Genomic DNA, 17,273 nt, shown 5'->3' with positions numbered 1-17,273 from the left:
AGAGTACTAAGCCCTATATGCACCCCAGGGATGGTGGTTTTGAATGTTGAGCTCCTTTGTCATGGGCTTAGCAAAAATGTACCCGTCACTCAAACTAAAATCATTGATTAGGCATGTTAAACTTTTTCTACCATATTTTGAGGCTTGGATTAGGTAGTTTGATCAAATTTGGGTAGTGGCAACTGATGTTCCTAGAGAATTGTGGTAGAGACAAAGGGTTGACAAGAGGAAAAGAATGAAGGATGATACTAATGATGAGGATCTCAATATAAGCAATGGTGGAACATTGTTTGTCAAGGAGTGGTGGAAGATGCATGGTGGTGCTACTCCACTACTACAATAGTTACCAACATGGGCGCTTTCGCAATTGGTGAATACTTCTTCTATATAGTGGTGTTTAACAACTAGCTCAGTTAATTGTTTGATAACTTTTGGTCGTCATATTTTAGTCTGTAGATGGCCTATTTTGTAAGCATAACTATTTGTGTCATGCTATTATTGACATTTTCTAGATAACCTATTTCATTACATAGGTTAGTGGTCTACTATCTATTATATGACTTAAAAAAGTGTATGTTTGTTTGTAACTGATGGAATCTAGATTCTAGATGGTTGATGAATTAATGATTACTGTATCGAATTACCTACCAAAATGGGTGAAACTATAGTATAATTGTTTTTCCTATTCTTCACATCCAACCAGCCAGCCATGCATCCATTGACAACCACCACTAGCTGATGATGTGCCATTATGTCTTCGCTACTTGCATCAACCATATGCTTCTCACCCATCCAACAAGAGAACATGGATGAAGGTGGGCTTTTTATCAAAAGATTCTTTATACACTTTGCAATTAGGTTCTTATGCTTGTTTGTATTTGCGCATTTGATATGGATTATGGGGTGACCTAGAAGAAAGAGGGGTTTTGACTGTGATCTTGTTCCCTCACCTTAAATGGGGGGTTAATCTTTGATCCTAGTCCAGTGGAACCTTCCGTAATGGCCCAATGGGTACAAGAGGGGCACTACTCTAGAATCCTTGATTGAGATAGCGTAGTTCCATCTATCCCCATTCCATACTTACCACTTTCCATCATACATTACAAGCCCTTATCTCACATCCATTCTTCGGGTTCAACTGACCATTGGTTCTTTGGGATTTGGCACCCATACATCCTCATACTTGGGTAAGGCCCAAAACTTTGCCTTGGTAGGTTGATGCAACTACAAGAAAAGAAAGAGCATGTCATGGCCACAAAGTAAAATAAAAAGAATATCAAAATGCAAAAGATGGTCGGGACATACACATTAGCTCGTGGGAAAAAGCCTAACATGAGCTCTACCTCACTCATTATGGCTATCACCCGGTTCCTGAGCACTTATTGCTCCATTACATCAATAAAAGGAACCCTTGCATGCCCCAAGCCCAATGTACAATGAAATGACTCATCCTTAAGGGGTAATACAATTGCTATACATTATTGAAAGCATGCTCTAATCGTTTGAGCTATGAGCAGTAATACAAGGAAAAATCAAGCAAAAGTAAAAGGCGCACAAGAGGGGTGGAAAAACAAAGGCTGAGCTAGTAATTCATGCATCCACAATTGCTCCCTCCTCCCATCTATACACTTAGGATGTGGATTCCCATTATGCTGGTGTTGAGAAATCTATAGGGTTGCAATTAGGTTGATTTCTCTTATACTTGATAACTGCTTGTGATGTTTTTTTACTTTTTCTTATTTATTAGCTTCTTCTCTTATTATTATGTTGTTCTTATCATCAAACAACTACCAAAAACATGAAGATCAATAGTACACAAGAACACAAGATGTAGGCTGCAAGCCAGGGCCAAAACCTCTCCACTTGAGAGGAAAACCCACAAATCTCTTCTCTTCTTATAGATTCTTCAAATGACGAATTCCAAGACCTCTAGACCAATACCAATACCCTTCCAAGACCAAGCCAGACCTTCCAAATGATGTGCTTCTTCTATCCAAGACAAACCTATTCAAATCTCTTCTAGCTACACAATTTCGACCCCCAGCTACAGAATTTCGGCCTCCACTGCAGGTCTGAAATTTTCGGCCCCTGCAATAGTTGTTGCTTCCACACATGTGAGAAAATTTAGGGCTTCCAAGGCTTCCTTTGACCTTCACTTAGGTTGCTTCTCCTTCTAGGGCTTGTAGGTGACCTAATAGTCCTTTCTTCGACCTTCTTTCTGCAATTTTCACAACTTCGACCTTGCAGTTGCAAAACCCTAGCCTTATCTTCGCACGTGTGAGAGAGAGAAATAACCCAAACACTTCGTCCTTCATCCTTCTATCCTTCTTTGCTTGCCTTTCTTCTGCCTCTTCTTCGCTTGGATGATGAGTGAGTGAGTGTCCATAGGAGGTCGAGTTCCCTCCTATATATAGGCTTCCAAGGAGGATGCATGCCCTAATGAGGCCGACTTCTTAGTTTCAGGATGACTTGGTCTTGGAGGGTATTTTGACACTTTTAAATACAAAAATAATTCTTTTGACATGTTACAATGTGCCCAATGGGGTCTTCTTCATATGACAATGACTCTATTGACTTCTTGACACTAGGACAAACCTTAGAAGCACTCATTGGGTGCTTGACCTCTAAATAAAATGACCTTGAGCATGACCTTGACCTTGAGAATGGTCTTCTTCATATGACAATGGGGTCTCCTCAACAATTATAACCATGGACAAGCACTTGCAACAAGATGAAAAATACATGATATGCCACTGAAGCAACTTCCAAAAATGGTACAAACATGACCAATACATTTGATATGCTGAAGAGAGTGAAAAAGCCATGACAAACTAATTTTGCCAAGTCATACGCCATGATTGCCACCTTCCTCCTAGTAGGCCAAGGTTCAAATAAACCATAAGGGTAGTACCAAGGATAACATGTACACCATGATAATGTCCTTGATTTGCAACTGGTACATAGGAAGTCCATAAGCATCATCCTTCAATATGTCATGAAGATTGTCCTTGGACATCCCATTAAAAATATGGTGTAAGAGGACCAAGTGACACATTGACAATAGCATTGCTCGAGGTCCTAGATCAGTGAGGAGGCGAAGGCCCATCTCTATTTGCCAGAGACCAAAGCGATAGTGTTGGTCCATATCTCATACTAGTCGTAAGACTAGTGCTTCTAGGCCTTATTGGTAGGCTACCTCTTCGAGGCAACAACACATTGTGCAGTCCAACTCTTTTTTAAAGTCCTCTTTTGGATAGTCCTCTATACATAGTTTCCTCCATTAGGTCTTTACGTGTTTGGAGAGCTAACCCTGGTATGCCCTAATATGCTTTCATTATTTGTATTCGGGATTTTGGATATACTCTCCTTTTACATTTTTTTTCCAGTTCTGCTTTGTGGGCTAGTGCTTGGGGCTTTACTCTTGAACAATACTTCACATTATGCATTTTGCTTTATATAGAAGCTGTTTTGTTCTCCCACATTGTATTGGCACTATTTTACATTGTGGTCCCATTCACATGTTTTTGTTGTCATTTATTAGACATAAATGAAATTATCATATATTATCTTCATCAAGTTCAACTTCTCACCCCGATCGGGGGGATAGCACAAGATTTGAACCCAAGACTTCCGGTTCGGTGAGACTTCATTTCCACGACCATTGCCAATTGAGCTATCTTATCCAAAATTTTTGGCCTTGTCACAGAGATAGTTTGTTGGGTTGTTAGATCCTTTCATTTAACTCCTTGAAATGTTGTTCATGATTGTTAAAATTGGCAAGCTCTGTCACCAAATATTTTTGAAGTTCTTCAACACTTGTTTCCCACTCATAGCTGTCATCTGAGTGATTTGTTGTAAATAAATATGTTTCACTTAGAAGGTAATAGTTGCCATCTGAGTGATTTGTTGTAAATTAATATGTTTCACCTAGAGGGTAATTCTTCTCGAGAAACCATGAGAACCTTATTACATTCAACAAAAGCATATTTTTACAGTTGCTCATATTGTCAGAAATATTTCGGAATAAAACTGTGTAGATGATTAGTGTGTCCAAAATTTCAAGTGGACACTCTAAACGTTCCATTTGCCATAGTTGGGATGGAAAAAAGAATTGGAAAAGGGTGGTTGTTTCCTCTCTCTTATGGATTCTAACCTAAGTCACCGGATTCGCCGTTTTTAATCCATAAAATTCGAAATTCGCCGTATTTCAAGCTCAAACGAATATGTTCGTTCAAGTTCGCCGTATTTCATGCCGTATTCGAATTTCATGCCGTATTCGAATTTTTGTCGATTAAATTCGCCATTAAAATCGTTTAGATGCGTTGAAATTCGTTTAGATGCGTTAAAATTCGTTTTTAATATTTAAATATGTTCGTGACAAGTATATGGTCTTATATAGCGGCGTTTGATAAAATGAGTTAAACAAAATGTTTTTCGGCTATTCATTCTGTGTGTATCAAGATTTTTGAGGTTCAAAATTAAATTCAAACAACCCCAAAACCCTTGAGGAAACCTATTAATTCACGTCGAAATTCATCGCTGGAAACGAAGGGTGCGTGTTTTGATTAATTTTCCAACCAGCAAATTTTTTCCACGAGACGGCCATGAGTAAAGCGCCATCTCAGACTTTTGACTCTGAAACTTAATATCGAAGAGTCGTTAAAATACCGTTCACTCTGACTTGGCGACTTGACTTTAGATAACAGGTTCGGCGACTTCTCAACACAATCTCTTTTCATTTTACCTATTTAATAAGTCAGAGATGGGGATGCATTCAAAAGATGACTGGAAATGAGTAAGTATATATTCTTAAACAATACGTCCAGTCAAATGTAATAAAATGAAATGTTACGTATTAAAACAATGAAATGTTACGTATATGATTTTAATAGAGGTAATCTTGACCATGACTATAAGTTATATTTACCTTTTAATTTTGGAAATGACTTAAAACAAGGTAGTTTAATTAAGATAAAATTGGTATTTTTTTATTTAAATAGTTAATTTTTAAAAAAGAGTTGAGTTTAAAATATTTAATATGAAGCATTTAAATATTTTACTAGTTTAGTGTTTAAATATTTTAATATGAAGCATTTAAATATTTAATATGAAGCATTTAAATATTTTACTAGTTTACTGTTCTATTCGCTTTGATGGTTACATCATATTTTGGTTGGTGATCAAATGGTATCTTTTAGAAATTTTCATTATTTCTTTGTCAATATGGTTGACTCATTAGCAATTTTCATGTGCTACATAACTTGCTGATTTTTCCTATACATTTCAAGCTTTTCATCGAATTATGGGTATTCCATCGCTGAATATGAAGTATATTTCAGTTAATATAATTTCTAACAATAAGATAGTCTTTATAAGTGTATAAATCTGCCCTCTATCTTTAATATACATTTTTTTTTTGGAATTTCTATATGTCGAATTTTATCGACAAAATTTGAGTTGCCGAACTTTATTCGAATTTCAAGGTCCTCGAACTCGAACTCGAACTCGAACCTGGTGACTTAGATTCTAACTAACAATGTTCTATGGTAGCTTTAGAGGTTTCCATTTCTATGGTGCTTTACCTAATTCTGTTTTTTTGTAATGTTCTAGTTTGCATAAAAGCTTTTTTTTACTAGAACGTAGAGGATTGAGAGGTTGCTAATACTTATCATGTCTATGCTCTTCCAGAAGAATACCAAGTTAAGTGTTTTTGGATCATCATGTGGAGACAGATCATCAGATATGGATTTGGACACTCAACTTGAGTTTTTGCGTGAAAAACTTGTTGCTGTGAGTTGGTGCAATTTTTGTTGGCATTCCTAATTATATGTACAGTGATTTTGTTAATTATATTTTCGAAAGACTACTTTCATTCATGGCCTTTTCTGGGCTAGACATGGAACACTATCATGCAGATATCTGGAAGCTCTGTATGCAATACTTGTATGGTCATGAGATTCTTGCATTTTTGTTTTAAATTTTTTGCTGAAATAGGGATGATTAACATGTATCAGGTAGGAAAGGAATCAGCTGAGTTCCACAGAGAACTGACTGTTCTAGAGAGGCAGACAGCAGTAAACACCCAACATGCAGAGGCTTTAGATGAGGCCCTCTGCCCTTTGGAAGAGAATTCCACACATGATGTTATGAAAGGTGATGTTCTCTTCGTGGTTATGCCATTGTGCAAGAGTTAGTAAATCATGATAGAGTGTATAAATAGTTGACATCGATGATCATGAAAATTTTAGAGGCGAACTAGAAAATGCCTTTAGATATGACATAAAATACGAATGATCTTCTTTAAGCTTTTTTTAGCTTATTTACAATGATTAAAGTGCCTTCTTAATCTAGTGGCTATCAATATGAATAAATGAATGATATGTTGATACACTTATTTCAATTGCAGTTGTTCAAGTATGAATGTATATGCTAGTGCTTAACAATTTCAAGAGTTGATTAATTGACCTACAGTCACAAAAACCAATGCAATGAGCGAATCTTGGGACGTTGACACGTGACCAAGTAATCATAGGCTTGGGAGATTCTAGAAGCCTAGGGTTTAGAGGTGGAAACAATTTAGATTGGGAATCATATCATATGTATATAAGTTTTAGGCTTTAGCTTTCTAAGATTCTAACCAATAGTTGGTAAAGGATGAAATGACATTCTCATCCATTGTTGTTAATTTTTCACAATGTTCTATGCTGTAACAATCACTTAAACAATTCCTTCTTCCAGTAGCATTCACTTTTCCAATTTATATTCAATCACCCAATAACAATATGCAATTGTAGATAGAACAATAAGTAGTATGCATAATAGAAGACAAGCAAGATCAATGAGGCACAGAGATTTAGGTCAGAGACCGGGGCAAAACCCCTCAAGGGGTAGAACCCAACCAAACTCTTCATCTTCGAGATTCATCAAATGTTCAGCAGAGAAATAGTACATACATCAACAAATCAACGTCAGTGTCTTGACTTTTCAAATCAACAATCCAAAAACCAATCAATCATGAGAGATAAAGTCAAATCTATTCAAAGTACTAGTCTGCAATTTTCGGCTCTATTACCACACAAACTAGCAGGGGACCTAAAGGGGTTCCTAAGAGGGCAACTGCTAGGTTAAGGGCAACGGTGGAGGCTTAGCCCACTGTCACCACAGCTAAGTCTCCCTATTATTTACGCACTTTCACCGATGGGAGGAGCTTCGATAGTGTAGGGATCACTTGTAAAGTATATGTCAATGGATAGGTGAGAAGTGACCCTGAAAACCTTTTCCCAAGGATGGAGTGAAGAATGGAACTTGCTTGCTCTCTAAGCAAGGGACTTGGTCCATCAGGGGTAAGGGGTGAGGATTGGAGGGTTGAGGGAGAAAGTATAGGCTTATAAACAAGGTTCTCAATCCCTATAATCCTTGGGGAACTTGGATTCCCAAATGGTCCTTGACAAATAATCTTTATTGAGAAGTGGGACCACATGAGGCCAAGTGGACCCAGCCCAGGTTTGGGATGGAATGCAACAACCAATGATGTTCCTATCCTGGACAAGGTGAGGGACCAAACAAGAATATTTACTTCAAAAGGTTGTATCGATCCTATTGAGGTCTAGCCTTGGGGATGCCTAGGCAAATCCTAGAGCTAGGGCTTGGGATTCCCAGAGATTCCACTGTTAGAATTGCCTCAAACTTGGGGGAGAGGGAGGGGACCCACCAACGCAGTAGCCTATAGGAGATCGAAGTTTTTCCTTGGGTCAATTCCCAGGAAATTGATGCCCTGGGTGACCTAATGGGGCTAGACTTGGGGAAAAAGGGGAAAATGGTAAAAAGTTGAAGGGGATGACCATCCTTTTTGGGGATCAATTTCTAATTCACTTGGGCATATGGAGTCGAGGATGATGATGAGTAAGAACTTGGTTTCTTGATCAAGGAGGCCAAAAAGTCAGCTTCATCCAATGTTGAGAGAAAGAAAAGAAAAGTGACCTTCAAGCATTTATACTTCAAAGCAACGATGCAAGCTTATCAAGACAAATAATATCTAGGACATTTCATTCATATAATATTGGCCCATACATTAAATTAGCTAAAACATGCTCAATTCCACATTTCAATCATGCAACAACTAGCTCTAATTTTAGCAGTATGCAACAACAAGAATAATAACATTAAAATTTACTTACAATGTTATAGAGTATATCCAACCAACATTTCGTTTACAAGACAAAGCTCCAAGGCAAGATAAATAGCCCAAATCCAACCAACATTTCGCTTACAAGACAAAGCTCCAAGGCAAGATAAATAGCCCAAATCCATACGTCAAAATTCATCCATCTCCAAAAAATACCCTCTTAAGTAAAAAATGTGATGTTCTCTATATTAGAGAGATCCCAAGTCAAGTGATGATCCAAATGAATGTATCTCACATCAATATATAGCCTCCTAAGGAGTTCGAATTAGCCTATAGGCCCACATTAGCCCCTAATGATAAAATAATGTGCAAACAAAACCCCGATTGGTGACAAGCCCACCAAACTAGCTTGCAGGTGTAAAAATAAGCCTTACAAGGGGCCAAATAATAATATGTACATATCGTAAGGCCCTCCAAAGGCTCGATAATATCCTAAAGTGCCATATTGAGGAGTAAATTCCTCAGAATATGATGGACAAGTGGGTGGGCCCTTGTTCTCCCAGTAGTAGACGTGTGGTGTTCCTAGTGGGTCTGAGGGCACATAAATGACCGCATGGGTCTCCATATGAATCGGAGATGCCTGTAGATCCTCTGAAAGGGTCCAAGTGGTGGAATGAATGTTGCCATGGCATCGTACAAGTGTTGGGACACCTGTCAAGAGTGTGGGGCTCTTATGGGGGCCTGCTGGGCATAATGTACCAAGCATATCACCATCATTCCAAAAGTGGATCGCCAATAGTCTCTGAGTATCTGCAAAGATCTGTGGAGTGCTGTCTGCTGCTATAGAGGCCCATGGCTCTCTATGCACACCCTACATGTGCCAATGTAGACCTCTAGGTGTTAGGATCTCATATAGGGAAAGCAAACCCAAATGGAAACCACTTGCAATCTTGCATAAGATCCAATGCGTCCCCTAGGCTTCCAATACAACCAGTCATTAGAATAATCGGGTAATAGAGCTTACAATTCATGGATAACAAAGTGGGCACTTCATAATGGTATGCCCTTCCGTAGTGGGTTTTGGCATGTGCTAGTGTCTCCAAGCTCCAAAGGGGGTTAACCAAGTACCTTATTAGGTGGTTTCAGCCCTTAAAGGGGATAATATGTCCAAGGTACATCCCTCTAATGGGGGTAGCAAGTGATAAAGAAGTGGAATGGAGTAGGGAATGAGAGGGGCAATCTTGGGCCACATATTGGGGCAGTGTTGCGGGGGAGCGCCCCCCCCCTCGCTCCCGCTCCCGATCCGCGCTCCGGGCGGGAGTGACTCGGGAGCGGGTCGGGAGCGCGCTCCCGAAATCGCTCCCGAAAAGGGAGCGATTTCGGGAGCGCGCTCCCTAAAAAAAATTTCGCTCCCTGCGTTTTCGGGAGCGTTTTGCCTTTTTTGCATTTTTTTTTTGTAGTAATGTTCGAAATGCAATTTTTTTTGAAAGAAACAAATAGTTTTTGAGTGGGGCAACTTAATGATCAAGTCTAGGCCCTAGTATTGATATGCTATTCATGGTAATGTTAAATTCTTAAAGTAAAAGTGACATTTTCTTTAATTTTCATTTTCATCCTTTTACTTAAATTTTTAACATTACCATGAAATGACTCAGGATGTTTGAGAGTGGTTTTGTCCTCATTGGATTTCATATGGAGAAAGTAGAATTTTAGATTTCATTCAAAATCCAGCAGACTTATCAGTTTTTCAGGATTTCAGGATTGGGGGATTGCAATGTTTCCATTGAATTTTGTCATGTATTAGGGTATGGAACTCATATTTAATCAAGAGTACCAATCCCTCTATGTACCTTGATGTTAGTGACATTGGTTGTCGAACTCCTCTATCATGACCCTTCTAAAAATGTACGCATCACTCAAACAAAATCTTGACTTGACATGCTATGCTTTTTCTATCTTATGTTAATGCTTAGAGGGTGATATTAATGACAAAGATCCCTATACAGATACAAAGGTAATGACAAAGATACCTCTGGATATTAATGCTTGGAGGGTGATATTAATGACAAAGATCCTGATTTTGCAACAAGACTAAAAAATTAGACATTTCTCGTGGTGGCAAGAGGCCCAAGCATAAGAAATAGATAATAGATTTACTTCTCTTTTCTAGTTTCTAGTAGCTTTTATAACTATTGACTCTTTCATATTTATTATGATATTTTTTTAAACAATATATGACAATTTAAGTTTGAAGTTGGCAATTATAACTCATTAGTAATGAATTATGAATATGATGCTTCATGAAAGTTGAAAGTTGTTTCATTTCATTTCATTTTATAACATTTCATTTCATGTTAGATATTATTTGTTGTAATGGTTACACTTAGCTTACAAGTACAACTTTGGTGATCAATGATGATAAATGTTATATATTGAATTTTGAAAGCTTGAAACTTTAAGATTGATGAATCATGAGACTCAATATGTTGTATGTTACTATGTTACTAACTTGCGGACGTGGTTGATGAAGATTATAACTTCTAGATGATTGTTGTTATATGGTTCAATCTATGCTTTTTTATGTTTTTTATATCTAATTCATCATTCTACATGTTTTTGTTGACATATATGTATCAAAAATTAAAAAATATAAAAAATATAAAAAATATATATATTTTTAAAAAATCGCTCCGGGATTCGCTCCCAAACCAGGAGCTTCTGAAAATGGTCGCTCCCGCTCCTGCTTCCGCTCCCGCTCCCCGCTTCCGCTCCCGCTCCCAAGTAACATTGTATTGGGGCATAGGGGGTAGCTAGATAAGGGGAAACCCACACCTGGGTATGTAATGTGTAGGAGGGAGAAATCATGGTATATGAGGTGCCCTGACCTCGATGTTTCCACCCTTCTTTATATGCCTTTTGCTTTTTATGAATTTTCTTTAATTAACTGCTCGGGGCTCAAAGGACAAGAGCATGTTGTGTAAGATATAGCAGTGATTACCCCTTTTTAGGTAGGGCGGTTCATTGCCCTCCGGGGGTTGGGACAATCATGGGTTCCTGAATGATAAAGGAGTCTCATCTAGGGCCTATGGAACTAGGGTGATGACCATGGATTGGGGTAGAGCTCTTGTATTGGCTTTTGCCCACGTGCTAGTTATTTTGTCTTGACCATCTTTTGCATTTTGTGGTACAATTTCCTGTTAAATGTGGACAATTATACTTTTTTCCTTTTCTTTTAATTGCTTGAACCTCCGGGCCATCATTCCAACCCTGACCCAAGGTGGGGTCAAGGGAATAGGGAGGTTGGCCCTATGTGGACCCAGAATGGAAATGTGGACCCAGGTGGGAGAAATGATGAATGGGGTATAGTGAGTGGAAAGGGAGTAATATATGCGGATAAAGGAGTGAGACCACACACCCAAAGTCGGGGTTTGCCAAGTATTACCACCCTAGAACCAAATGGTTAATAAAGGAGATCCCATGGGACTGAGATCGAAGGGTAACATCCAAAAGAGATCAAGGAAACAAGAGCAAAAACTAACCCCATCCTTTCCGCCAAATCCCCCCATCAATCCATACCTAGAAGTATCCATGATAAGTAAACCCAATATTCAATTACCAAATGACAACACATACCTTCAGATTTGGGAGGCCCATCTTCAAACATATGATCAATATAGGTGGGTGAGGGACCACATGGTTGGCTTAGGTGGCAGAGAAATGGCACACGAGCTAGTAGGAGGCTGCAAGGGTTTGCTGGTTGCCGATTGAGGTTCATCATGGAGAAAAATTTCTCATGGGGATATCTCCTACGAAGTATCAGGTAATAGGCCCTGTAGAAGTACAATCAACAACCTGCCCTAACCAGTCAAGTCAATGGTCAAACTTGCTCAGAAACTTTTTGTCAACTTAGCGATGAATGCGACCTTCCTTCTTCAGTCAAACCCAGTCAAAACAAACCCAAAAACCTTCCTACAATTCAGTCAAACCCCAGTCAACCTGTGGTCAAACCCTAGACAGAATCTGCAGTCAAAGATGGTCAAAGTGCCCAAAACAATTCGGTCAAAGTCTCCCTTAGCTCGATCTCCAAGACAAATCAGAAATATGTCAAACTAGATAAGATCAACCAAAGTCAACATTGGTCAAAGAAGCCCAAAACATAAAGTCAACACTGGTCAACAAAAGCTCCTCTCTCCTTCGCATGTGTGAACTTGTCTTGTAATATTTCAGATCAGATCGAACCATGAAGAGATGATTGAATGATGCCAAATGAAGAGTCAATGAATTTATGAGTTGGAGGAGGGTCAATTTCTCTCTCTAGGTCAACTTGACTTTTTGTGTTTGACTTCGTCAAAAGTCAAAAATTAAATTCTATCCATCGATTTTAATGAGGAAATTTTGACAGTAGCTTCCCAAATTTCAATACTCACTCTCAGCTAATGAGAATATCCGGCTATACCATAAGTCTCATCTTGGATGTACATAACTCATCGTCGCTGCAACATATCTTCATCTTGTCTCATCTCATCTTTGTTCATCTCGACTGAACAATGATGTATCGATCTAAAGAAGAAGAATCATTATAGGGGAGATCAATTTACCACTAGGGTAAAGATTCTCCAAACCCTATATCCACAGGCTGATCCTCATCGATTATAGGGGAGATTGATTTACCACAAGTGGTAAAGATCCTTCATACCCTATGTCATATCCAACATGATCCTTAGTGATCAAGTGGTTGAACACCATGCATCCCGGACTTAGAGAGATCAATTTACCAGACGCGTCTGCCATAGGTAAAGATCCTCCATACCTATGTCTCATCACTCATTGGCCAGATGAGTGACAATCCCAACAAGGCTGTCTTGTGGGTAGGATGCATGCTCGAGTATGTACTCCGTCAAGTCGTGGACTTGACTTGGGGAGATCAACCTATCAGAATGATGAGGATCCTCCAAACCCTATAGCTTCAAGGAGTACCCCAAGCCCCCAGGAGCTCCTAGAGCTCAGTGTTCGTGATCAACTGTGACCCCTTCCAGGAAGGGTCACATCCACCAATTTAAGCTTCTCTCTAAAGATCAAGAACTTCCCTTTCGGCAAAGGCTTGGTAAGAATGCCAACTATCTGCTCATCAGTTGAGATGTGTTGGAGCCTTACTGCGCCTCTCTGCACCATATCTTGAATATAGTGATATCTACTCTCGATGTTCTTGGACCTATCATGAAACATCAGATTCTCCGAAAATTGGATCCCACTTTGATTGTCAGTATATCACAGTCGTATCTAGTACTTGCTCAAACAACTCTCCAAAGACCTTCCTCAACCATACTGCCTCACCGGTAGCCATGCTAGTAGAAATATACTCAGTCTCAGTCGTATTATGGCCTTTAAATTGGACTCATATTCTGATCTACCATACTTTCATGAATATACTCAGCCTTAGCCATACCATGGCCCTCAAATTGGACTCATATTCTTTAGACATAACATCCTTCCAAACTTGTTCTTTCACAACTTCTTCAAAAGTTCATGGTTCAACCTGTATAATGTTGCTCATAGCTACAATGTATCCCTGGTATCGACATGGCTTCTTGCTATCTTTGAAGGTTCCTCTTGGGGCAACATGTCTCTCAGCATCCTGTAAAGTGTCATAAAGCCATAATGGTCTCTTTCTAATAGAGGAAGGATCACATGGAGGGGGATCCAAAGGATCCATGTGTTGATTTGGGGTAGCATCGGATGTGCTCTAGCCATGAAAATTGGTGGAGAGGCTAAAGCACATGAGATCTCCAAGACACAAAAATGGTTTGGACAGATTGTACCAGTTTGGGAGATATTAAAATAATTAATATTTTTAATGGAGTTCCTAAGTCTAAACTTAGGAAAAATAAAATATTAATGGTTATTAATATAAAACTGGGTTAGAAGGTTCCAAAAGTCATGGATTAAGCCAAATCTAATCTTAGTCGTTGATTAGAGATATAATCTCGGCCGTTGAAGGACCAACAAGAAAAATATAATAGGAGGCTTGAGGGTCAGTTGGAGAACACACCAGAGTGATCAGTCATTCGATTTACTAGAGCGAGGTTGCTAAGTAAAGTCAAATTAGTGATCGGCAGTGAGTACTAGACAGAGATAGTGCCGAGAGACTAGCGCAAAGGCAGATGTAGAAGCCAGGGCAAGCCACGCAGATCCTAGCAGAGACAACACAGAGGCCAAAGGGCTTGTGTCATCCACATAGAGGGCAACGAGAGTGACGCAGAGGGTCCCAGAGGCTGCGCAGTGCCTCAAAGGGCTGACGCAGAGGGTCCTAGAGGCTGCGCAGTGCCTCTGAGGGCTGACGTAGAGGGTTCTGAGGTTGACGCAGAGGCCAGGAGGGCTGACGCAGTACTTTAGTGTTGCTGAAGAGGGTTTCGTGGGGCAGATTTTCTGAATATCTCTCTCCGAATAGAGAGGTATTACTGCCAGTTATTTTCTCTGTCGGGTGAGCCAGTTTGGCACCCAGTTGTGCTCAAGGATATACTGCATAATAATATAACCCTTTAAAATTGTTGGACTGGTTTTCCCGCATTGGGTTTTTCCGGGGACAAGTTGTCCAAAAATAATGGTGTCACTTTTGTGTTTTCTATTTCTTTCAGCTGTTGATCTGTAGATGGTTGAGACTGTATTGTGTTTATTTTGATGTTTATATGTTTAAATAAGTTGTTTGTAATTAACAAGTAGGAGAAATAAACCAGAAGAATACATATAAAATTTCTAACGGATAGACTTAGAAATTTCAACATGGTATCAGAGGGAGGTTGCAGATCACAGGAGAGCTGAAGGCACCACTGTTTTACAAGCCGGCCGATTCGAAACCGACTCGGTTGAGTCGAATCGAGTCATTAGCCTGAGGAGTGACCCGGCCACCTAACCGGTCCGGTTGACCGAGTCACACATGACTCGGTCAACCCGGCCGGGTCCGTTATGACTCGGCCGAGTCACACTTGGGACGGCTGGGCAGCGTAAAAAGTTAAAAAAAATTCGTTTTTTTGGTAATTTTTCAAATGTTTAATGCAGTTTATGGATTCCAAAGGGTAATAGTAATTTGTTAAATGCTTTTGGGGTCCATTTCCCCCTCCCAAACCCTATTTAAGACACCCAAATGCTCTCATTCACTCATAGCAGTCTTATGCATTTGAGTGAGAGTCTTCTTTGAGAATTAGTGAGCAGTTCTTGAGCTTGTTTTGGAGCAGAAGTGAGGAGTCTTGGAGGAGCATTGTAGTTGGAGTGAGGAGCTTCTTGGGCAGCCATTTGGAGCAGCATTGAGGAGCTGATTCTTGGAGCAAGCTTGAGGAGGCAGTTTGTGCCTGGAGGTATTTTTTTCCACCTCTATAAATCTGTTTTTGCTTAGTAAATTTTAGGTGCATATCAAGAAAGCTTAGAGAGTGTTTTTTGTCAAATAAATGAACATTGAATCAATTTTTTTTTTTTTCATTTTCAGATTGTTTTCCTAGTCAAAAAATGGCACCTAGAGCAAAAGATCCTGCTTGGGCATATGTTGAAATTGTTGATAGTCAGATGCATTGCAAATTTTGCCATAGGAAAATTAAGGAAGGTCCTGGGGGCATTAATAGGCTGAAACAACACTTGGCAGGGATTAGAGGCCAAATTACCCCATGTACCTCATCAGAAATTGGGGAGATTAGAAAGAATTTGTTGGCCAGCTTTGAGAAATTTAAAGAAGATAAGGCTAGGCAAAAAGAGATACAGGCTGAAATTGGGAGGAAGAGGGAGATACAAAAAATGATGGCTACCAACCCCCACTATGATTTTGAGGGTTCTTCCTCTATCCCTCAAACTGAGGCATCCAACCCTTTCCGTTATGTTCCTCCCTCTTTTGGTTCTGTTCAAGATAAGGGAAGGGGTAGAATGAATTTGAAAAAGGGTGATGTGACTATCAAAAGTTATTTCACTCCCTCCTCTCCATCAGATGCACATGGTCCTGAAGTTAGTAAAGGTCAAATTCAGCCCACTTTAGATGACCATTGGAAGAAAGAATTGAGGGAGACTGCTTGTGACTACATAGCTAGATGGTGGTATGATGCTGATATCCCCTTTAATGCTGCTCGTTCACCATATTATGAGCCTATGTTTGATGCCATACATGCTGCTGGAAAAAGGCTTCAAAGGCCCTACTATGCAAGAGCTAAGGGGGTTTCATTTGCAGAAAGAAATTCAATCCATTAATGAGTATTTGCAAGAGTTCAGGGACTCATGGGCAAGAACAGGGTGTACCATCATGTCAGATGGATGGACTGATCAAAGAAACCGTACCATCATAAACTTTCTTGTCTTCTGCCCACAGGGAACCATGTTTTTAAAATCAGTTGATGCATCTGATAAGGTAAAAGATGGCCACTTGTTGTTTCAGCTATTGGATCAGGTTTTTGAGGAGGTGGGGGTGGCTAATGTTGTTCAAATCATCACAGATAATGCCTCTAACTATGTTCTTGCTGGTAAACTGTTAGAGGAAAAACACAAGACCATCTTTTGGACCCCATGCGCTGCACATTGCATAGACCTCATGCTTGAGGATATTGGAAAATTAGATTGGGTCAGAAACACTGTAGATCATGCCAAAAGCATAACAAAATTTATCTACAATCATACACTGGTTTTGAGTCTCATGAGGAAACACACTGGAGGCAAGGATATTATTAGGCCTGCCATCACTAGATTTGCTACACATTTTTTGACATTGCAATCTATGCTTTCCCAACATAGAAACTTGCAAAAGATGTTTTCCAGTGATGAATGGAATCAAAGCAATTGGTCTAACAAACCAGAAGGCAAAGAATTGAAAAGGAAAGTCCATGAAGAAACTTTTTGGAGAAAGGCAGCAGAGATTGTGAAGCTTGCTGAGCCACTAGTTAAGGTGTTGCGGTTGGTGGATGGGGAAAGGTTGGCTATGGGCTTCATTTTGAGGCTATGGATCAAGCAAAGGAGCAAATAAAGACAGCATACAAGGATAGAGTGGCAAAGTATGGGCCCATTTGAGCAATCATTGATGAAAGATGGAACAATCAACTCCATCGCCGTATACATGCAGCTGGGTATTTTTTGAACCCATGGTATCATTATAAAGCTAAGGAGTCAGGAACTTTGAGGG

General features: G+C 39.6%; 1 protein-coding gene across 3 annotated transcripts in view; it reads left to right on the top strand.

Moving 5' to 3' along the window:
• The window catches only part of MIS12 (minichromosome instability 12 (mis12)-like protein), a 320,193-nt gene that overhangs the window by 288,876 nt on the left and 14,044 nt on the right, over nt 1–17,273 (top strand). For all 3 annotated transcript variants that reach the window (XM_089395035.1, XM_089395033.1, XM_089395034.1), the window contains exons 4-5: nt 5,689–5,790; nt 6,015–6,153. In XM_089395035.1, coding sequence (XP_089251161.1) covers nt 5,689–5,790; nt 6,015–6,153 — 241 coding nt within the window. The remainder of the gene's footprint in view (nt 1–5,688; nt 5,791–6,014; nt 6,154–17,273) is intronic.

This window comes from Pinus tabuliformis, chromosome 1_2 (assembly GCF_031772625.1).
Source record: "Pinus tabuliformis cultivar Carrire ecotype Pingquan chromosome 1_2, CPIR1, whole genome shotgun sequence".
Lineage (NCBI taxonomy): Eukaryota > Viridiplantae > Streptophyta > Pinopsida > Pinales > Pinaceae > Pinus > Pinus tabuliformis.
Note: the sequence above shows the minus strand (reverse complement) of the source record. Positions and strands in the feature narration are given on the sequence as shown.